This window comes from Agelaius tricolor, unplaced genomic scaffold, assembly GCF_023055355.1.
Source record: "Agelaius tricolor isolate 1412-34295 unplaced genomic scaffold, bAgeTri1.0.p SCAF_11, whole genome shotgun sequence".
In the NCBI taxonomy this organism is placed as follows: Eukaryota; Metazoa; Chordata; class Aves; order Passeriformes; family Icteridae; genus Agelaius; species Agelaius tricolor.
The window spans coordinates 16,810,783-16,828,180 of NW_027269271.1; the positions used below are offsets into that span (position 1 = coordinate 16,810,783).

Sequence of the window (17,398 nt, forward strand, 5' to 3'; positions counted from 1 at the left end):
CTTTTCATTAAATCAGGCTTACTTGAACCTGATGTTGATTTTGTTATTTGATAGTAACCAGTAGGTGTAGTTACAGTACCTGGGATGGTAAGTACAATATGTGTAAAATTAGGTTAAGAATTAATAAGAAAGCCGTAAGAGAACAAAATGGAAAACTTCATTAGAATGTTGGCTAATACTGTGTTCTGATTGTCTCCTTTCTTTTACTCAAAGAGAAATAGATTAAAATTGAAAAAGGTATAACAAGGATGACTGAATACATAGATAATATTTTGTACTGGGAATAAACAAGGATTATTTTTAGCCTGAAAATGGTATGATCGAAGTCAGCGAAATCACAAGAGACACAGAGAAAGTGACCAGGAGATGCTGATTCATGGTCCGAACACGAGATCGAGCTGCCATCACATGAGCTTACGGACGTGGAACAAACAACTGGGAACAAACAACAGGACTGCAGAAGTGTTTCATTGCACAATAAGTGTGTGAATTTGAAAATATACTGCCTTTAGACAGGAACGCTGCCAGAAGCCCACAATTTCACAATGTAACAGGGCAAACTGACACATGAAAAATTGAGGGCTACTAAAAATAATGGCAATATATCTGGCTGTAGAAATTGAACCACAAAACCAGAAAAAAAAAAAAAAAAAAGGGGAGCAAAATGTGGAAATATGACTTTACTATTATCTTACCCGGACAGATCTTCTGGTATGAGGCAGTACAGCTGGTTTAGGTCATTAAAATATTGTAACAATTTGGTTGGTACTTAAAGAGTTACTAAGTATAGCATAGAAGTTGTCATAACATGGTCCTGCCAAGAACCAAACAGTAACATATGTTGCGCTGTCAGGACTTTTGAAACAGAAATGCTATATTGTAAAGAATTACATTAGATAAGACTTCTTTACGCAGAGGTAAGGAAAATAACCATCTCAACTATGAACTGTGAACTGGGTGGCTGTACAAGATCCCGTGTGAGAGCGGGGCTGGGGTGCGGGTTTGCGGGGTTTGCAGCAGCCCGGGGCCTGTGCGGGGCCGGGCAGCGCTCGCCGCCCCCGCTCCACTCAGGCAGCGGGGAAGGCACCGCCTGGGGCCCGCTGGCCGTGCCCCGGGAAGGGGCGGCTGGGCCGCACGGGGCAGTGGCGGGTTCCGCACCAGCGGCTGTGCCCTGCCGGCTGCTGCCCGGTGCTCGGGGGTCGGGCACCTTTCAGCGCTGCCACAGCGCGGCCGGGTCCCCTCCGTGCCCTTTGTCCCCTACCTGCGCGGGAACCCTGAACCCGGCCCGGCGCGTCCCCGGCAGCGCGCCGTTGTCATGGCGACGGTCGGCCGTGATTGACGGCTGGGACAGGCAATCAGCGCCCTGCTCTGCAAGCCTGCCCCCGCGGCGGCAGCTTGAAGGGACGCGCCAGGCAAGAACTACTTGTCCCAGCATGCCGTGGGGCACGATGGGGTCTGTAGGCGGCAGGCAGCGGCAGTCCCCTTGCAGCCAGGCCAGCCGCGCACCCCAGTCCAGGCGGCGCCTCGGTGTTTGCCGGGCAGTGCTGAGGCCGTCTGCCGCTGGGACTGAGGCGATTCGATGTGGTTTGTTAATATGACGATTTGTAATCTATATATTTTGTATTTTGGACGCATAAAAGTAATTTAGTTTGCCTTGCTGCAATGTAAAACACAAGGAGCCCCGGAGTATCTTCCGCCCTGTGCGGAGCACCTGGTGCTGGTCCTTGGTGCCTCTCCGAAGTCCATTCACCCCTTCTTATGGTAAGCAGGAGGGTCCCTTCTGTCTTCCTTGTCAACCTGTACAGCCAGGAAGTTCCCTTTCTCAAAATGCCTGCTACTCACCTTGTTTTGGTCTTGGCTTTATTTTATCTTCTCCTTTTATACCAGTGGCACAAATTAGGCAGCTGAAGACTGTGCACAGTTATAACCCGAGGTTTATCCTCTTGTCAGGCATCAATGCCAAAGGGATCATTTCCGCAGTGCAGTGGGACTGGCACAGACCCGAGGCAGGAGTCCATTCTCTTTGAAGTTCAGTTAATAACTTTAATAGCTTAATTGTGTAATGAGTGGAATGACTTCAGCATGTCCACTGTACCACTAGCTGCCCTTCATAACTACAGCGATTTTGGGAGCTTTTTTAATTTGTTTGGTTTTTTTTTTTTTATGACGGGTGCAACGCAGCTATTTATGACAACATTACTTCCCCTTGTGGAGAAGCCTAGGTCAGTAAATCTGGAGCCGGCATTCCCATCCTATGGGGAGTGTATTACAGTGTGGAGAACCGCCCGTCACGTGCGGCAGGAGGGAGATGTGCGGCGCAAGGTGTCAGAGGCCGCCGGTGCCGGTGTGCGCGGCGCGGCCCGGCCCGGCCCGGCACAGCCGAGCCTAGCCCGGCACGGCACAGCCCGGGGTCCGGCCGGGCTGGCGGAGGCCGCGGCTCTCCCGCCCAGCCAAGCGGAGCCGAGGGGCAGCGGCAGCGGGAGCGGGGGCGGCTGCGGGCACGGCGCTCCCCCGGCCGCCCCCGCGGCGGCGGCGGCCCCCGGAGGCCGGGGAGCGGCAGGAGCGGCGCCGGTGCAGGTGCGCGGGAGCCTTTAGCAGCGGGGAGAGCGGCGGGGGTGCGCCCTGGCCCAGGCTTCGCCTTTGGGTGCCGCGGTGAAGGGGCGCCCAGCCCTGAGGGGCAGCGGCTGCCGCGCTCCGGCCTGGCCGGGGGCGGCGATGCCGGCGCGGATGGGGATGGGGACGGCTCCCGCCCCGGCCCCGGTGCCATCCGCAAGGCTGCGGCAGCCCGCGGGGCTGGGAGCCGCCGGCAGCCGCTGGCAAGGGGAGAGCGGCTGGGGGAAGGGCCCGGCCCGGCCCGCAGTGACCGCCCCCGCCGTGACCGCCCCGGGCCGGGCTGTGGGGGGAGCACGGGGCTGCCCTGTGGGAACGGCGCCTCGAGCCCACCGTGGGGACCAGAAATGCCTTTGGGTTTGTTAGTGTTTGGTTTTTTGGTGTTTTTTTTTGGGGTTTTTTTTGGTTTTTTTTTTCTAGCACTGATATTGACAGGACTGTTGCAGGGGCAGAGTAGGGCTTAATTTTAAAAGAAATGCTGGATCAGCTGTCAGTAAGGTGAGTGGAAAGCACAGCAGACTGTACTCTATCCTGCAGGACAATGGAAGTCTGATAAAACAGAAGCTGAACTTTTTTGGCCTCTGTATGGGCCTGTTCTTAGCGTTGCACTGCTGACTCCAAACTTTTCTTGTGTTCCTGACAGCTGGGGAAATTGAAGGTCTCGAATCATGTCTGAAACAGACTGTTGTTATTCTGTGTGCAGGGGCTGCTGGAGGAGACTGGATGTGACTGGGCATTTGTAAAAATGTCTTTGACCAATCTTGATGATGATTTTTTGTTTGAGTTACATACAAAAGTGTTCTTATGGGAATCAAAAATAAACTGTCTAATAAGGAACACATTTATTCACAGCCAAGGCTGTCTTCTCTGCTCTTAATGTCATCTGAAAAAAATATTCCTGGCTAGTTCTTAAGTATTTTATAAAGCATTTATAAAATGCTTGTGAGTCTTTATAAAGCATTTATAAAATATTGAATTTAGTAACAGACCAAAATGTAAACATGCTGAATACTATGTAGAATAATATCTCTAAACATGTTTATAAGGTTCTCATCTAATCTTCTCATCTAATCATACTGAACTCAAATGTGAGCCTCTGGCTAATCATGATTCAATTACCTCTTGTTCTTTTTGTTTGGTTCATTATCACTGGTGGTTTGCCTTGGGTCTTTTATGGCAAAAGAAAAAGACATAATCCTGCCAAATGACAAGTTAATGCTCTCAGGTGATTTATCTGAATTGCAATTTGTCATGCTCCATTACCCAGAGTAAACCATGCTAATAGTAATGTATAAGAAAACCGCTGCCTCTCTTGAAAATTCCATTTCTTCCAGGGACTGGACATAGGCTTGTAGGTGTGGGGGAAAATACTAGCTACAGCAGTAGATAATTTTTCCAGAAGAGTAAATGGTCATGAGAGGCTTTTGGTGCTCCTCTTGAGTCAGGATATCTTGCACATATGCTGTGTTGTCAAGTGAGAGAGGAAGAAGTTTTCAGGAAGTGATCCTGTAAGTCCAAATGGACAGAAATTCCACTACTAAATAAGTGTCCTGGCAGCCTAGCTGTAAATTTAAGAACTTGGCCATGTTTTTCTTGGAGTTCTGCAGAGCGTGTGCAATAATATGTGAAAGGTCTGAAATTCAGTGTGAAGTGTAAGTGCCTTTCACAGAAGATAAACACCTCTGGAGTCCAGGTTGATAGTGCAGACTGATCTGCTGCTACTCTATTGATGATTGCAGGTTTTTCAACGGACAAGGGCTACTTTTCTTTTCAGAAATGGAGAATCCTGAAGTGACTGTGAGCAGCTGCAGTGCACATGACGATGAAAACCTTTGCAGCTACAAACGACACTCATCAGTATCACAGGAGGCACTTTTGGAAGACCAGCTTAGAAGGAAGTTAAAATTTTTCTTCATGAACCCGTGTGAGAAATTTTGGGCCCGGGGCAGAAAGCCTTGGAAACTTGGCATTCAGTTACTCAAAATAGTAATGGTTACAGTTCAGGTGAGTACCTATTGAAGCAGGGACTCAGTTTATGGGAAGTCAGATGAATGCAGGTGACATGCAATTCATGGTGTGGTGCAGAGAAAGGAAAAGGATAGATTGCAAAATTATCTTATTTGCATATATGTGGCTAAGATCTCAGGTGGCCTAATTTTCTCATGAAACTATGGACTGAAAAAAATAGCCTTCCAGTACAGATGAAAGGAGCTATGTTTAAGGGCTCAACTTGACCTTTTACTTTACTTTTTTTCCTTTGCCATTTCCCTGCACAAAGGATGGCATCCCTATGCATCTGTTACCCCAATACCCACTTCACTGTTGTGTTTGAGGGAAGGAGAAGTTGTTTCTGTTTCAATATCACAGTGATAAGAACTGAAATTGGTGACTTTTTTCTTTTTTTGGTTTGCTTGTAACTTGCATATGGCATACAAACTCTTGCATTGAAAAAAACCTCAGAAATTCTTCCTCTCACCAGGTCTTGCACCACAGATTTCATATAACACATTTATCTACTGCTCAAAACACAATTGTTTTTCTCAAAGTTCTGTGGTTAAGGCAGAAGAAAGTTTTCACAAAACCTTTCTAAGTCCTCAGATGATCCTTCAGAGTTGTCCACATAATTTCCCTTTATGGTTATGCCAGTGCTATGGCAATACACGTATAGAAAAAAATGTTTTCTTTCCATTTGCATGAATAATGGCACAAACTGCAGAAAAGTTCTCCTGCTGTGCATCTGGCAGCATGTTTGTGTCCCTTACTGTTTCATTTTAAAATGTGTCATCGTTCTCTGATTGTCATCTCTTCCATTTTGCAACTAAAAGTAAAATTTGATGATGGAAGAATCCAGTAAGAAAGGAACTAGTGCTGATTTCATATTTTCAGAGAAAATCTGCCTTGTGGTAATTCAGTCTGTGCAGTGTTGGTTTGCTGGTGTATGCCTGTGGGCTGAGCTTGCCTACAGAGCATTTCAGTATCTCTGTAACTGAGTTACCCTTATCAAAACCTGCATATCCAGTTTGCACCACGGCCATAAATCTGCAGACTACTGATTCAGACTTATCTCTGATGAGTTTCTTCACAATACACCTGACACCAGATTTGAAACAACAGTCAAGCAATTGTGAGCTCCCAGAAACAATACATCATGTACTTCTAGAAACTTTTTCCAGTCTGGATAGTAGCTAACAGTTTTGTGCTCACTTTTCATGAACGGTTGCAATATATATTTTTAACCAGCTTCAGGTGTTACCCTGTTACAAGCACAGCTTTGGTGAGTTATTCTCAAAGCGCTTTTCACTGAAACTTGATTGAGAGATGTTTGTTTTCCTGAGTTGTCCTCAATTTCCCTTTTGTGGACTGGAATAAGGACTTCAAAGTGGGGTTTTGTTAGGTCTGGTCCTGCCTTTTTGGCTGAGGAACAATGATATTCCCCCAGTGCAAGTCAATTGAGCCAGGCTGAACTAAAAAGCATGTGTAACAGTATATAGGGAGCTCAAACCTGAGATGGTATCGTTTTCTTTGTAAAAATTCAAGTCCTTGGCCAAGATGCTGTAAACATGTTAAAGACACATTGTGAAACCCACTGTTTCCTTAAAGTCAAACTTTCATTTCAGCAGCTGTGGAGTGGAGCAGCCTGCATGTAATTGCTGTGCCTACCAGTGAGGCAAAAGGCTGGCTGTTCATAGAACAGGTTCATATGTTAATGCAGAAGCCAACTCTGTCTTTGAACAGGAAATATATGTCTTTTTCAGCTGGTGGTTTTTGGACTGAGCAACCAAATGGTGGTTGCCTTCAAAGAAGAGAACACTGTTGCATTCAAGCATCTGTTCTTGAAAGGATATATGGACAGAATGGATGATACCTATGCTGTATACACACAAACAGATGTCTATGACCAGATATTCTTTGCAATAAACCAGGTAGGAATTGTTGCTGCAATATGTACAATATGTGTGATCTTTGCATGGGTACCCCTTTTTGAATTGAACTTCTGTTTCAAAAACATCAACTCAATTAGGTTTTCTGTCATTGCTAGAGCACTATAGTATGGCAACATCCTTAAAGATAATCAGTGTACTGGTTCTACACTAAAAGCACTCCTTGGATTTTAGCCAGAATCCTTTGCAAGTAACAAATTAGGCTTTCTAGTAAAGATTGTAAGGAGAAAAACTTAATAAGCAAAAAGGTATTTAGATGCAAATCCTGTACTTAGTGTTTTTGTCAAATACCTTAAGATATTTGAGGACTCAGCTGTTGTGTGGTTTAGGTTTCACAGTTCTTTAAATGATGTTTTAAATAAAAGAGATGGGTTATAACCAATCCAAACACTTCTGCTTTGCTTTGTTTCATTGTTTTGTTTTGCTTTGTTTTGGTTTTTTTCTCAGAGACTAACAGTTTTGTTGCTATTTAAATTGGTTTGTTTGTTTTGGACTTTAGTACCTCCAGCTGCCCAACATCTCTGTTGGAAATCATGCTTATGAGAAGAGGGGAGCAGAAGAGACCCCCCTGGCTGTTTGTCAGCAGTTCTACAAGCGAGGAATCATCTGTCCTGGAAACGACACCTTTGATATAGACCCAGAGATCGTGACTGGTGATGAACCTGATCTATTTTATCAGTTCTTTGGGAGGATGGGACCTACATTTTTGTTAAATTCTTTTAAAAACTTTACAGTATGGTATAGTCTTATCACGTAATCTGTATTGAACTTACTAGCAGCCAAAACTGGTAAGAAAAGTTCTGTTTAACTAACCCTCACCTCCAATGTCTAATGCCACAAAGAAGTAATTGGCCTTTAGCGCTGGTGACCATCTAATTCAAGTGTTTGGGGCTAATTTTCAGGAGTGATCCCTGTGAATTCATGATGAGTAACTTGTCTGGTGTTGAAGGAAGCCAGTGTATTTGTCAGTTGGCTTCTCAGATGACTCCTCACTCAAGTGTGCTATCTTGTCTGGTGTAGCCAACAGCTCATAACAGCCTCGGGAGTGGGACAGGCAGATTACAGTTAAAGAGCCTGATAATCCATGAGATATTGTTGTAAGTCCTTATCCATTCCAGACTGCTTGTACATTGAGCCAACGACTTCACTAGACAACACCACGATGGGAAAGCACAATTTGAATTTCACTCTGGATTTCCCCAGGTGAGGAGGAGGAAAGAGCACCTCCTGTGCTGGGGTTTTGGTGCATTGTCCCCGTGCAGGGCTAAGCTGAAGCTCTGTTGCAGGCTGGTGGCAGTGCAGCTCATGTTCAATCTGAAGGCAATCAACCTCCAGACCGTTCGTCACCACGAGCTCCCCGACTGCTACGATTTCACTCTGCGGGTATGTGGAAGCCTGCCACGTGTCCTTCTGTTCAAAACCAGAAAATTACTCGCTGGTTTACTGCACATAGTCAGCACAGGCATTTTCTGAAGAGTGTTGAGTACCACTGGATCAGTGGTGCCTGGATTATTCTGTTATGGCTTAGTGTGCCCTGTAAATAATCAGCAGTTGTCACTGTGGGAGGTTAAGCTTTGAGTGCTCCTGATGTGGTCCTGAAGTATTTGCTTGGCTTACAGCCACCTGTGCTCTAATCCAACTGAAGTATAATGGAAGTGTAAATCTCTTCTCTTTAGAGATGCTTCTGGGAAAGATTGTTTTCAGATCACAGAGGAATGAGAATGCAGTTAAAAAAAAATCACCTAGTAACTAGTTGATCAAACAATTTGTGGCAAATACATGGTTCAGGAGATTTGTCTTCCATTTTGACACCACTTATTGGAAGATACTTGAATTAGTTTAAGCTTAGAAATGTTTTGTCACTTCTCCCCTAGGAGAATTATTCTGCATCATTATGCAGGCTTAGCAATACAGTGGGCTACATATGTAATTGTTTAACTTTATAAAGACATGCATCTTTTCTTTATTTATTGTTTTTAATACAGATTGTGTTTGATAATAAAGCACACAGTGGAAGAATTAAAATAAGTCTAGACAATGACATAGCAATCAGGGAATGTAAAGACTGGCATGTTTCTGGATCAAGTAAGTGACATAAATGTGTTCAAATTTTCATGCTGAAATTTTGTCCATTAGCACAATGTTTGTTAAACTTTTTCTTTATGGAAATGTGAGACACCATTGACATACAATCTCTAGAATGTGCAGTCTATATCTGATTTTCTAAGAATTTGTTGTTCTTCAACTCCTGATCTGAAAACCTGGGAATCCAGTCACACCATTACTTTCTGCAGCAGTTCTCAAGGCTTGCACCACTGATAATGTCAAACCAAACTTTGTCAGTGCCTCACTGTGCATCCTTCTCTCTTTCACTACTGAACACACTGCTCATTTCTTAAGGCAGACTTGTGAAATGTTCTAGCACCAGGCAACAGGACACATGATAGTGGTGGAAAGTTGAAGCTGATTTACTCTTATTTCAGGACTTAGTACCAGGAAAGATAAGGAAGCATTGTTGGTAAATCTTGCTGGAGTGGAATGGCTAGAAACACTTCTTATGGTTGCTTAAATGCCATTTGTTGTGTATTTGGCTATAACTGAGGTACACAGGATAGTTAAATTTCTTATGCAGTCACTCACAAGAATGAGCCACCTTTGTTGGCAGATATTTGGCCTGGTTAAAACATCATCTTTTTTCATTAGCAAAAATAATCTCTTTGGTAGTCACAAGCCCCGGTGCCGGGCTGGCGGCTGCCAGCAGTGACAGCAGTGCCCAGCGGGCGGCGCTGCCGGGCCCCGCGCTGGTGCCGCAAACACGGAGCCGCTCCCGGAGCTCCTCGCTGACCTCCTGAAATCTTTTAGCATTAAAAATCAAATCTTTCTGCTGTCCCACCTCTTTTCAGCTGTATGGTAGGTATAAAAACAAACAAACAAAAAGATTTGATGCAATGTTTAACATTAGACGATCAAGATTGTAAATTTTAGTAATGTAAGAGATGGAGAACTTGTGTCTAACTCTATAGTACAAGTTATCTGCACTGCCCTAGGACAGAAAAATTGATTCTCAAATACTGATGTGAGAGAGAAGATACATATAATAATATTCCTAGGATTTAAAAAAAATATTTCTGAACCACTCTATGACTCCAAAGGCCATTCCAGTCCCTGTAAAATTATTAACTCTCACCCATAATCCTGCAGGGATGTAAGAAGCACTCACACTTTGGTATATTTTTGATGTGGTATCCACCCTCCTAAATTTATTGAAGGGGTATCTGTAGTGCAGATGCACTTGTGTCTCTCATAAAATATGTCAGATGTACTTTTGTTGGAAAAACTATTATAATTTTTCTTAATTTGGTTGTATAAATATAGTTAACATCAAAACTTGATTTTTACGTCAATCAACAAGAATAAAGGCACTATAAACATGCACATTTTTGTTCTTGCAGTACAGAAGAACACTCATTACATGATGATCTTCGATGCTTTTGTCATATTGACTTGTCTGACTTCATTGATCCTTTGCACACGATCAGTGATTAAAGGAATCTGGCTCCAAAGGGTGGGTACAGCTCCTTCTTTGGAAAGCCTTGTCTTGTGTAAGCCTGATTAACTGTTTTCTTTCCTCCTTTCCCATAGGAATTTGTAAGCTTTTTCCTGTATTATTACAAGAAAGAAGTATCTTTCAGTGATCAAATGGAATTTGTCAATGGATGGTACATCCTGATTATAGTTAGTGATGTCCTAACTATTGTTGGATCAACTCTAAAGATGGAGATACAAGCTAAGGTAGGAAAACTGTTTCTGTCCAGCCTAGGTTTAAATCTCTCAGAGGACTTTAGGCTGGCTGTACTTGCTTCTGAGTGGCATGACATTTTAAAACTCTATCTTCTCCAGAATTGCAACTCATGCATGTTGTTTCTACTAGCAAGATTTAAAAACTCCAAATATCACTCCATATTATAGTGCTGAATTATCTTTGCTCCCTGTGACTCTGAGGAATAAAATGTAATTCATCTCTGAAAGTTTCACCGTTGACTTCCTCCCTTCCTCACTTATATTTGCTCATTTGATGAATTTCTTCAAATTTAGGATTTAATTTTTGGAACTCTGTTTACAAGTGTTTAACAGAGCCTCTCTCCTTAAATATCACTTTGCTGCTTTCCCAGCTTCTGTTTTCCAGCATGTATATAACAGTCAGCCACAGTAGGGTCTGGGCTTTCACTTTCTAAAATAGACTTGATATGGACAAAATTCAAAACTTGTAAAACATTATTTTTTACAGAATTAGGAAAGAAAAAGTATTATAATATGTTATCCTGAAGCACTCTGATATTCAGATAATACCGGTCTTCACAAAGTCTGTAGCAGACTTTGAAGTGTGACATTGCAACATAGTGAACTTTGGACACTCATGATGAGAGGATGGGTCTGAAATCCATCTGCTGACAGCTTGACTATCACAAACACCCTGTACAAATTGCCCTTCTCCCCATAGGACGTATAAACTCACTGAGAGTAGAAAGAAGCTGTGAGGAAGCTGGCCAAGTCAAGAGATAGCTCCATCCTGCTTTGGGAAAAGCAAAAAAGAGAACAAGATTGGAATAAGACCTTGCATTTGGGATTCCTGTATCTTATATTATGCATACATCTATTTATATATGCAAGAGTATTTTACTAAAACTCCTCTCTACAGGTACATTTTGGTCCATTTTTGCAAGCTTTGTGGACCATAATGACAAGATCCTGTTCCATGTTACTGTATGAAAGTGGTTGAATCACAAGTTCACATTAAAGTAGCCTAAATTTGTTTCTTGTTAAGTTCTAAATGAATTATGCTGATAGGAAAGATTAGCCAATATCCATTGCCAATATCTATTATTTTTGTTTTATTCTTAGGAGAATAGAAACAGAAATGAATGAAAACTTCTTTTCAAATAAGCTGTCACGATCCATGTCAGAGTAGAGCTGCAGTTCAGGAACAGAGTGCATGCTAATTTGGATGAAAACAGGCCAGTATCTATAGGTGGAAAAACCAGCAAAATAGAATTCAGATAGAATTCATTAGAAGCTAATTAGTCTTCTCCTTCACAGCTTTGTACAGCTCATAGTTCCCAACTATATAACAAGATCCTCCTGAGTATTTATCTGAGCAATGCTGACAAGTCATGCTAATTTTTACAAAGAGCTTTTCCTAACTAGTGGAAGAACTTTGTTTGTTCTTTGTCATGTTCATGCTGTCCATTGGGTTGTAGTGCAGAGATTCCTAAGATGCTCTGAGGAATCTGTCAATGCAGGTTCTAGAAGCAGTTGCTGCAAGTCTGGAAGCAGCATAAAAATGTTTGCAGTGTCACTGCAGATCTTGGTGAGCTGGGTACAGAGGAGGTGTCTCTGCTTCTGCAGCACACCTGCACTCTTGGCCTTGCAAATAAAGCTCATCTTGTTAGAATCTGTTTTACAAACAGCCATGTGTAAAGGCATGAGCAACTCATTAAATGAGTTGCACTTCAAAGTGCCCCTGCTCTTTCATAGGACCTCTCTTTAATGTATATTGCCTCAAACTAATTTCTAATTGGAGAGAGTTTGCCAAAGGAAAAATGTTTCTAAACAAATCTTTGTAATAATGAGAGTCATTATTTAGAATCTGTCAGTTGTTACAATAATTAATTTTTCCTTTTTTTTTTTGCTTCTTCTCTTGCTTTTTTTCAGAGTCTGACAAGTTATGATGTCTGCAGCATACTCTTAGGAATATCTACCATGCTTGTGTGGCTTGGAGTCATTCGCTACCTAGGTTTCTTTCAGAAGTATAATGTAAGGATCTCCTGGGATCTTCATATTGTTGGTATTTATTCTGTTTGTTGCTATAAGAGGACTGGTAGAAGTTTCTGGTTGAATTCTAACTGTTTGCATTGCTTTGTGCAGCTTCTCATCCTAACACTGCGAGCAGCATTACCCAATGTAATGAGGTTCTGCTGTTGTGCTGCTATGATCTACCTGGGCTATTGCTTCTGTGGATGGATTGTGCTGGGACCATACCATGTGAAGGTAATGTTCTGACGATGAGAAAAGATAGCTTGAATAACAGAATGAGAGATGATACTGCTGTTTTCTAGTTCTCCATGTCAAGGCTTCCCTTAATGTAAAAATAGTGCATCTTCAACATGATGCTGCTCTGTTTGAGGAGTCTGACTTCCATGACTCAATCAGACTTTCCTCAAGTTATGAAAGCTTCAAGTCAGAAGTGGAAGCTGCCGTGACTCCCAATCACATGCTGATATTTTAAGAAATAATTTCCATTTTGCAGAACACGAGTATCAGACTAAAACTTTGGAGACATTATGCTTATCCCTCTTATGAGAGAAATTTGCTTATCTGAATTGAATGTGCATGCATACAGGAGGTGCCAAACTGTTTGTTCCTCAGATGTTTTACTGTTTGCACCTTGTCGTCCCCTGGGTGTAGGAAGAGATCTGAGGCAGCCAGTCATCTCAGTGTATGTTCCTCATGTTATGTACAGTCTTTGTGCCCAAATAAAGCAGTGACATGTCCTTGTCTTCCCTCCTCTAGTTTCGCACTCTGAACATGGTTTCTGAATGCCTTTTTTCATTGATCAATGGAGATGACATGTTCGCCACCTTTGCACAAATGCAGCAGAAAAGTTACTTGGTTTGGTTATTCAGTAGGATCTACCTCTACTCCTTCATCAGTCTGTTCATCTATATGGTGCTGAGTCTCTTCATTGCACTCATTACAGATACATATGAAACAGTCAAGGTAAGCACAGACTCTTCATTTGGAATAACAGAGCAAGACTGGTGCTATCAAAACTGTCATCTCCCTCAATCTTTTAACTTGCAGTGCATGCCAATTTAAAGAATAAATATAATTACTACTTTAAGGGTACAAATTGATGACAGGAGGGTTTTTAATTGCTCTCTACTTCATTTTTCTTAAAAAGTCTGTCTGTTTTTCTTCTCCAATGGCAGCTAAATATCTACTAAAAAGCAGTATTTTCACATTAGGTCCTACGAATCTTCTAATTTCAGATTTGAGCAATGTCTCAAAAGTGGTCTGGGGAGAATTTGGGTTATTGTAGGTTTTAGCCTTTTTAAAGGTTTAATTAAGTATCAATTTTTAGCACTACCAGCAAGATGGCTTTCCAGAGACAGAACTGCAGAAATTTATATCACAGTGCAAAGACTCACCAAACTCTGGGAGATACAGGTTAGAGGAGGAAAGTTCTGCATCTCTCTTCTGTTGTTGTAATGGTATGTATCTATATTAAAATTATCTATTAAGGTAGATACAAAAACAACATGCTAAAAAATGTCCCTGGTACAATGTTTATGAAAAGTACTTAAATTTTGGGGGAAGTTGTATATGTGGGAAAAACCCACACAAAAATCCCAAACTATTTCTAATGAACAGAGAACTTCAGCAAAATGTCTACAGCCAACAATTTTCTTAGAAAATGTGAGGGAACTTCCAAATTAAGAAGCACTCAATGTGAAAAATTATACAGAAAGTAAGATAATATATACAGTAACTTAGGAACCCCATAAGTGTAATGTGTAAGCATTAACATTTCCTGTAGTCACTGCAACAGGCAGGACTAAGAGAACTCCTTCACTGTCCTCTTATCCACTTTTTAATCACACCTTGTGCAGGTAACAGGCCTGAAACTTGGGGAGAAAATCAGCTTGTCAAGGTTTTAAGACAGCATGCAGTTTAAGATACTACCACAGCACTTGGAAAACATTGCCTAACTTCCATTATGGAGGGAAAATGCTTCAGTTATTCTAAGTTGTGTTTCTTCAGGAATACTGATTGCAGGATACATGGTTTATATTTAACCTGCCTGGCAGCAAGTCTGAGTCTTCCTTGCTGAAGAGCCTTTTGGTGGGGGAGCTGAAAAATATTTGCCTCTTGATTAAAAAGATCAAAGGTGCAACTCCTTGGTATTGGGCTTTTCTGGTGGGCAGTGTTGTTGTATGCGTGATAGAACACATTTATGAGAGGGAGGAGATGGGGATATATTTTGGAGCAAGGAGATGACAGAGCCTGCTGTGAGCCAGCCCCTGTTCTGAGCGAGTGTTTTACTGGAGATAAAAGTGTGGGATGAAGCAGAGCAGGGCATCTTGCTCCTGGGTGAAGGGCATGGACACATTAATATTTCCTTTTCTGCACACACCTCTCAGTTTAACCAGACAAGAAAGCCAGGAGAAGATGGGTCAGGGTGGGGATGTAATTAATCTTCCAACAGACTGTGCAGTGGGGATCAGGCATCGAGGAGAGCAGTCTCATATTCAGAATGTTTTCTGGTGGTTCATAGCAGTTTCTTGTCAATGGATGTCAAATTATTAATAGTTCAGTTGCATTTTTAAGGCTCCTTGTACAGTGAAACTATTATTTTGATGCATGTACCTGACAACTTCCTCCTCTTCTCTTGTACAGGTTGTAGTGGACATATTTAATGGATTGTGGGAGTGTATCATGGAGGCTTTAAAGCAGCACACATTGCAAGAACTTGACAGTGGAGCTGGTGGAAAACCTTATTTCTGAAGACTTAATTTGCTTTTCTCAAGAAACAGTGTAAGCCTATGGCAGAAGTTTATGCTAAACTTACAGACTTTTGATTTGACACTCACTGCTAGTTCAGGGGGTTTGGGGATGGTTTTTAGTAGTTTTATTCTATTTGATTCCTTAGCTAAATTATGCTAGAATGCAAAGGGCATAAAAACTTGTTTGTGTTCAGAGACTTGGCTAGATTATAAAAGTAGAATATAAATGTAGTAACTTCAACTCTAAGTAGAACTAGTGCCAGACAACTTCAGCTTTGAACACCAACCTAGCCCTCAGCACTGCAGGCATTATCTGTCTGTGGCTGACCTGTTACTGAAGGAATGAAAGCTCAGTAGAGCCCTCCGCATTTTTTGGTTTTTTGCATTCACAGTAAAAATAAATACTATGAAATTTGATGTAATTTTTTTCTGGAGTCATTACACTGTGTTGATACACAAACCACTCAAATATAGCTGAAAGCACAAAATAAATATTTCTTTAAACACAAGTACCACTGGATGTAAGTGGCAATCTATTCTCAGAGAGGCTGGGATGTGCCAGGCTGAACTGAAGTTTCAGGGATGAGCTGAGTGGAGAAATGTTCTCACGTATCAAGCATTGGGCAGCACCAGTTACAGTCTTCAGCTTAACAGTGTTTGGATCTTACGTTTTTAAAGGGAAAATCAGACAAAAACACTTTCAAAATACCTATTTTTTAAAAAAATTTGAAATCTTCCTCTGGCATACAAGTCTGTAAACCTGAAGTCTAAGCTGATTTAAAGACACAGGATATATGTTTCTGAGTCTAATCTCTCCACACTTTAGAAACTGGATGTTTCCTAGCAACCTAATAACCTGCTACTGTCAGTGGCTGGATGAAACATTAGCTCTTACCCAGTTTTGACAACTTTGTTTATATTCTTTGTTGATGGTGATACTATTTAATGGATGCCTTATTTTCTATAGTCTATTCACTCTGGGAGCAGAATAGAAAACTAAAGGGAAGCATATTTTAGAGAATTTGCATCTGTGAGCAGCATTGCTGTAGCTGTCTGTGACAATGTATAATGCTGTAGAGGACACCAAACATGTTCTGTCTGAATGCTTACACATTGTAAATGTGCTACAATAAACACTTACAGCAGCACTAAGTATTGAGTGTGTCAGAATTTATCTTAAGGCTTTGTTTTTTAATAGTGCTATGCAATTTCTGGCATGAAATGGAGAGTGGAGTGTGTGAACTTGGATTTCCTGTAGCCATGCTAGTTCCTGTGGACCCTGGGGAGGACCTGCCTCCAGCTCATGTTTAACAGCATTTCAAAATTTGCTATAGAAAAAAATATTCAAGTATTTAACCTTACACTAAAAACACTCCTCAAATTCAGCAAAGGCAAACCTAATATAAGGTGTAGGCAGAACAGATTATTCACAGTATCTGAAAGTTTTGTGTACTGAGGTTCTTCTCTTTCAACACCTAAGACTGAAGACTTTTGAAATGTTTCAAGAAGACACAAGGCAGTCTTGCCTCAAAAAGCAAATATGAAGTGACCATGTTTTCTCTTGACACAGTTAACTCCTTATGGATCTTTGAAAATGCACAAAATATAATGTGCACATCACTATTGTGTACAGTAATTTATGTAAGGAACTCTGGCAAGGGTGGCAAGCACTTAAAGATCAATGAAATGCAGAAGGCAGACCTACATGGCTTTTTCATACAGAGTTAAGAGAAAGCTAAGATTAATAATTCACTTAAAATGCAGGTATATTTTGTAAAGAGCTATGGAATACTTTGCCAATACAATTATAAGGTAAGAAATGGTCTGATTTCATTTAGAAATGAGGTAGAACATGTGCTTTGTCACTGTTAAGTTATTAAATTGGCAGCAAGTTTCAACAAAATTTGACTAGAGCTCTAAAGTATCAAATTCTTACAGAGTTTTAGAATAGCAGAGTTTTAGAATAGAGAGAAAGCATGTTAATAGAAGCCTGCAGCGTGAGCATAAGGCATGGAAATCTACAAGAGGTGACCACAAAGCAGGAGAACACACTGTATATAGAGTCTTTCCATTACTAATACAAGTAGTGAAGCCTTCCACTGAAGATTGGTTTCTATTGCCTGAAGTGAAGCACTGGAAATCCCTGGTAGATCTTTAAGTGATGACAGGTGCTTGTGCTACAGCTAAAAAGTCAATAAACTGAGATGCAGAAATTACTTGGAAAACCAAGGTCTATGTTTCTTCTGGATTCCACAACTTTTTATTTAGCATTGCTGGGAGTTG

At 41.6% G+C, this 17,398-nt stretch overlaps 2 protein-coding genes across 9 annotated transcripts in view; one reads left to right on the forward strand and one right to left on the reverse strand.

Moving 5' to 3' along the window:
• The window catches only part of DNAI3 (dynein axonemal intermediate chain 3), a 28,491-nt gene extending 27,112 nt beyond the window's left edge, over nt 1–1,379 (reverse strand). Inside the window, exon 1 of one of the 2 annotated variants that reach the window (XM_071436367.1) lies at nt 1,262–1,379. The gene's annotated coding sequence lies outside the window, so the exon portion shown is untranslated. The remainder of the gene's footprint in view (nt 1–1,261) is intronic. The other variant, XM_071436368.1, reaches the window with a different exon arrangement.
• On the forward strand, nt 825–16,267 carry MCOLN3 (mucolipin TRP cation channel 3). 7 transcript variants are annotated; one of them, XM_071436374.1, is made up of 14 exons: nt 825–917; nt 4,385–4,614; nt 6,366–6,533; nt 7,051–7,204; nt 7,670–7,754; nt 7,838–7,934; nt 8,537–8,636; nt 10,004–10,116; nt 10,194–10,343; nt 12,264–12,365; nt 12,477–12,599; nt 13,122–13,328; nt 13,693–13,822; nt 15,009–16,267. In XM_071436374.1, exons 2-14 carry the CDS (start codon nt 4,387–4,389, stop codon nt 15,026–15,028), a joined length of 1,677 nt encoding a protein of 558 aa, XP_071292475.1. In that variant the 5' UTR covers nt 825–917; nt 4,385–4,386; the 3' UTR covers nt 15,029–16,267. The 7 variants fall into 7 exon arrangements, with proteins under 7 accessions (XP_071292475.1, XP_071292472.1, XP_071292471.1 ...); XM_071436371.1 differs by lacking the exon at nt 825–917 and adding an exon at nt 1,463–1,761 and having other exon boundaries at nt 4,350–4,614; XM_071436370.1 differs by lacking the exon at nt 825–917 and adding an exon at nt 1,463–1,761.
• Nucleotides 16,268–17,398: the final 1,131 nt, after the last annotated feature.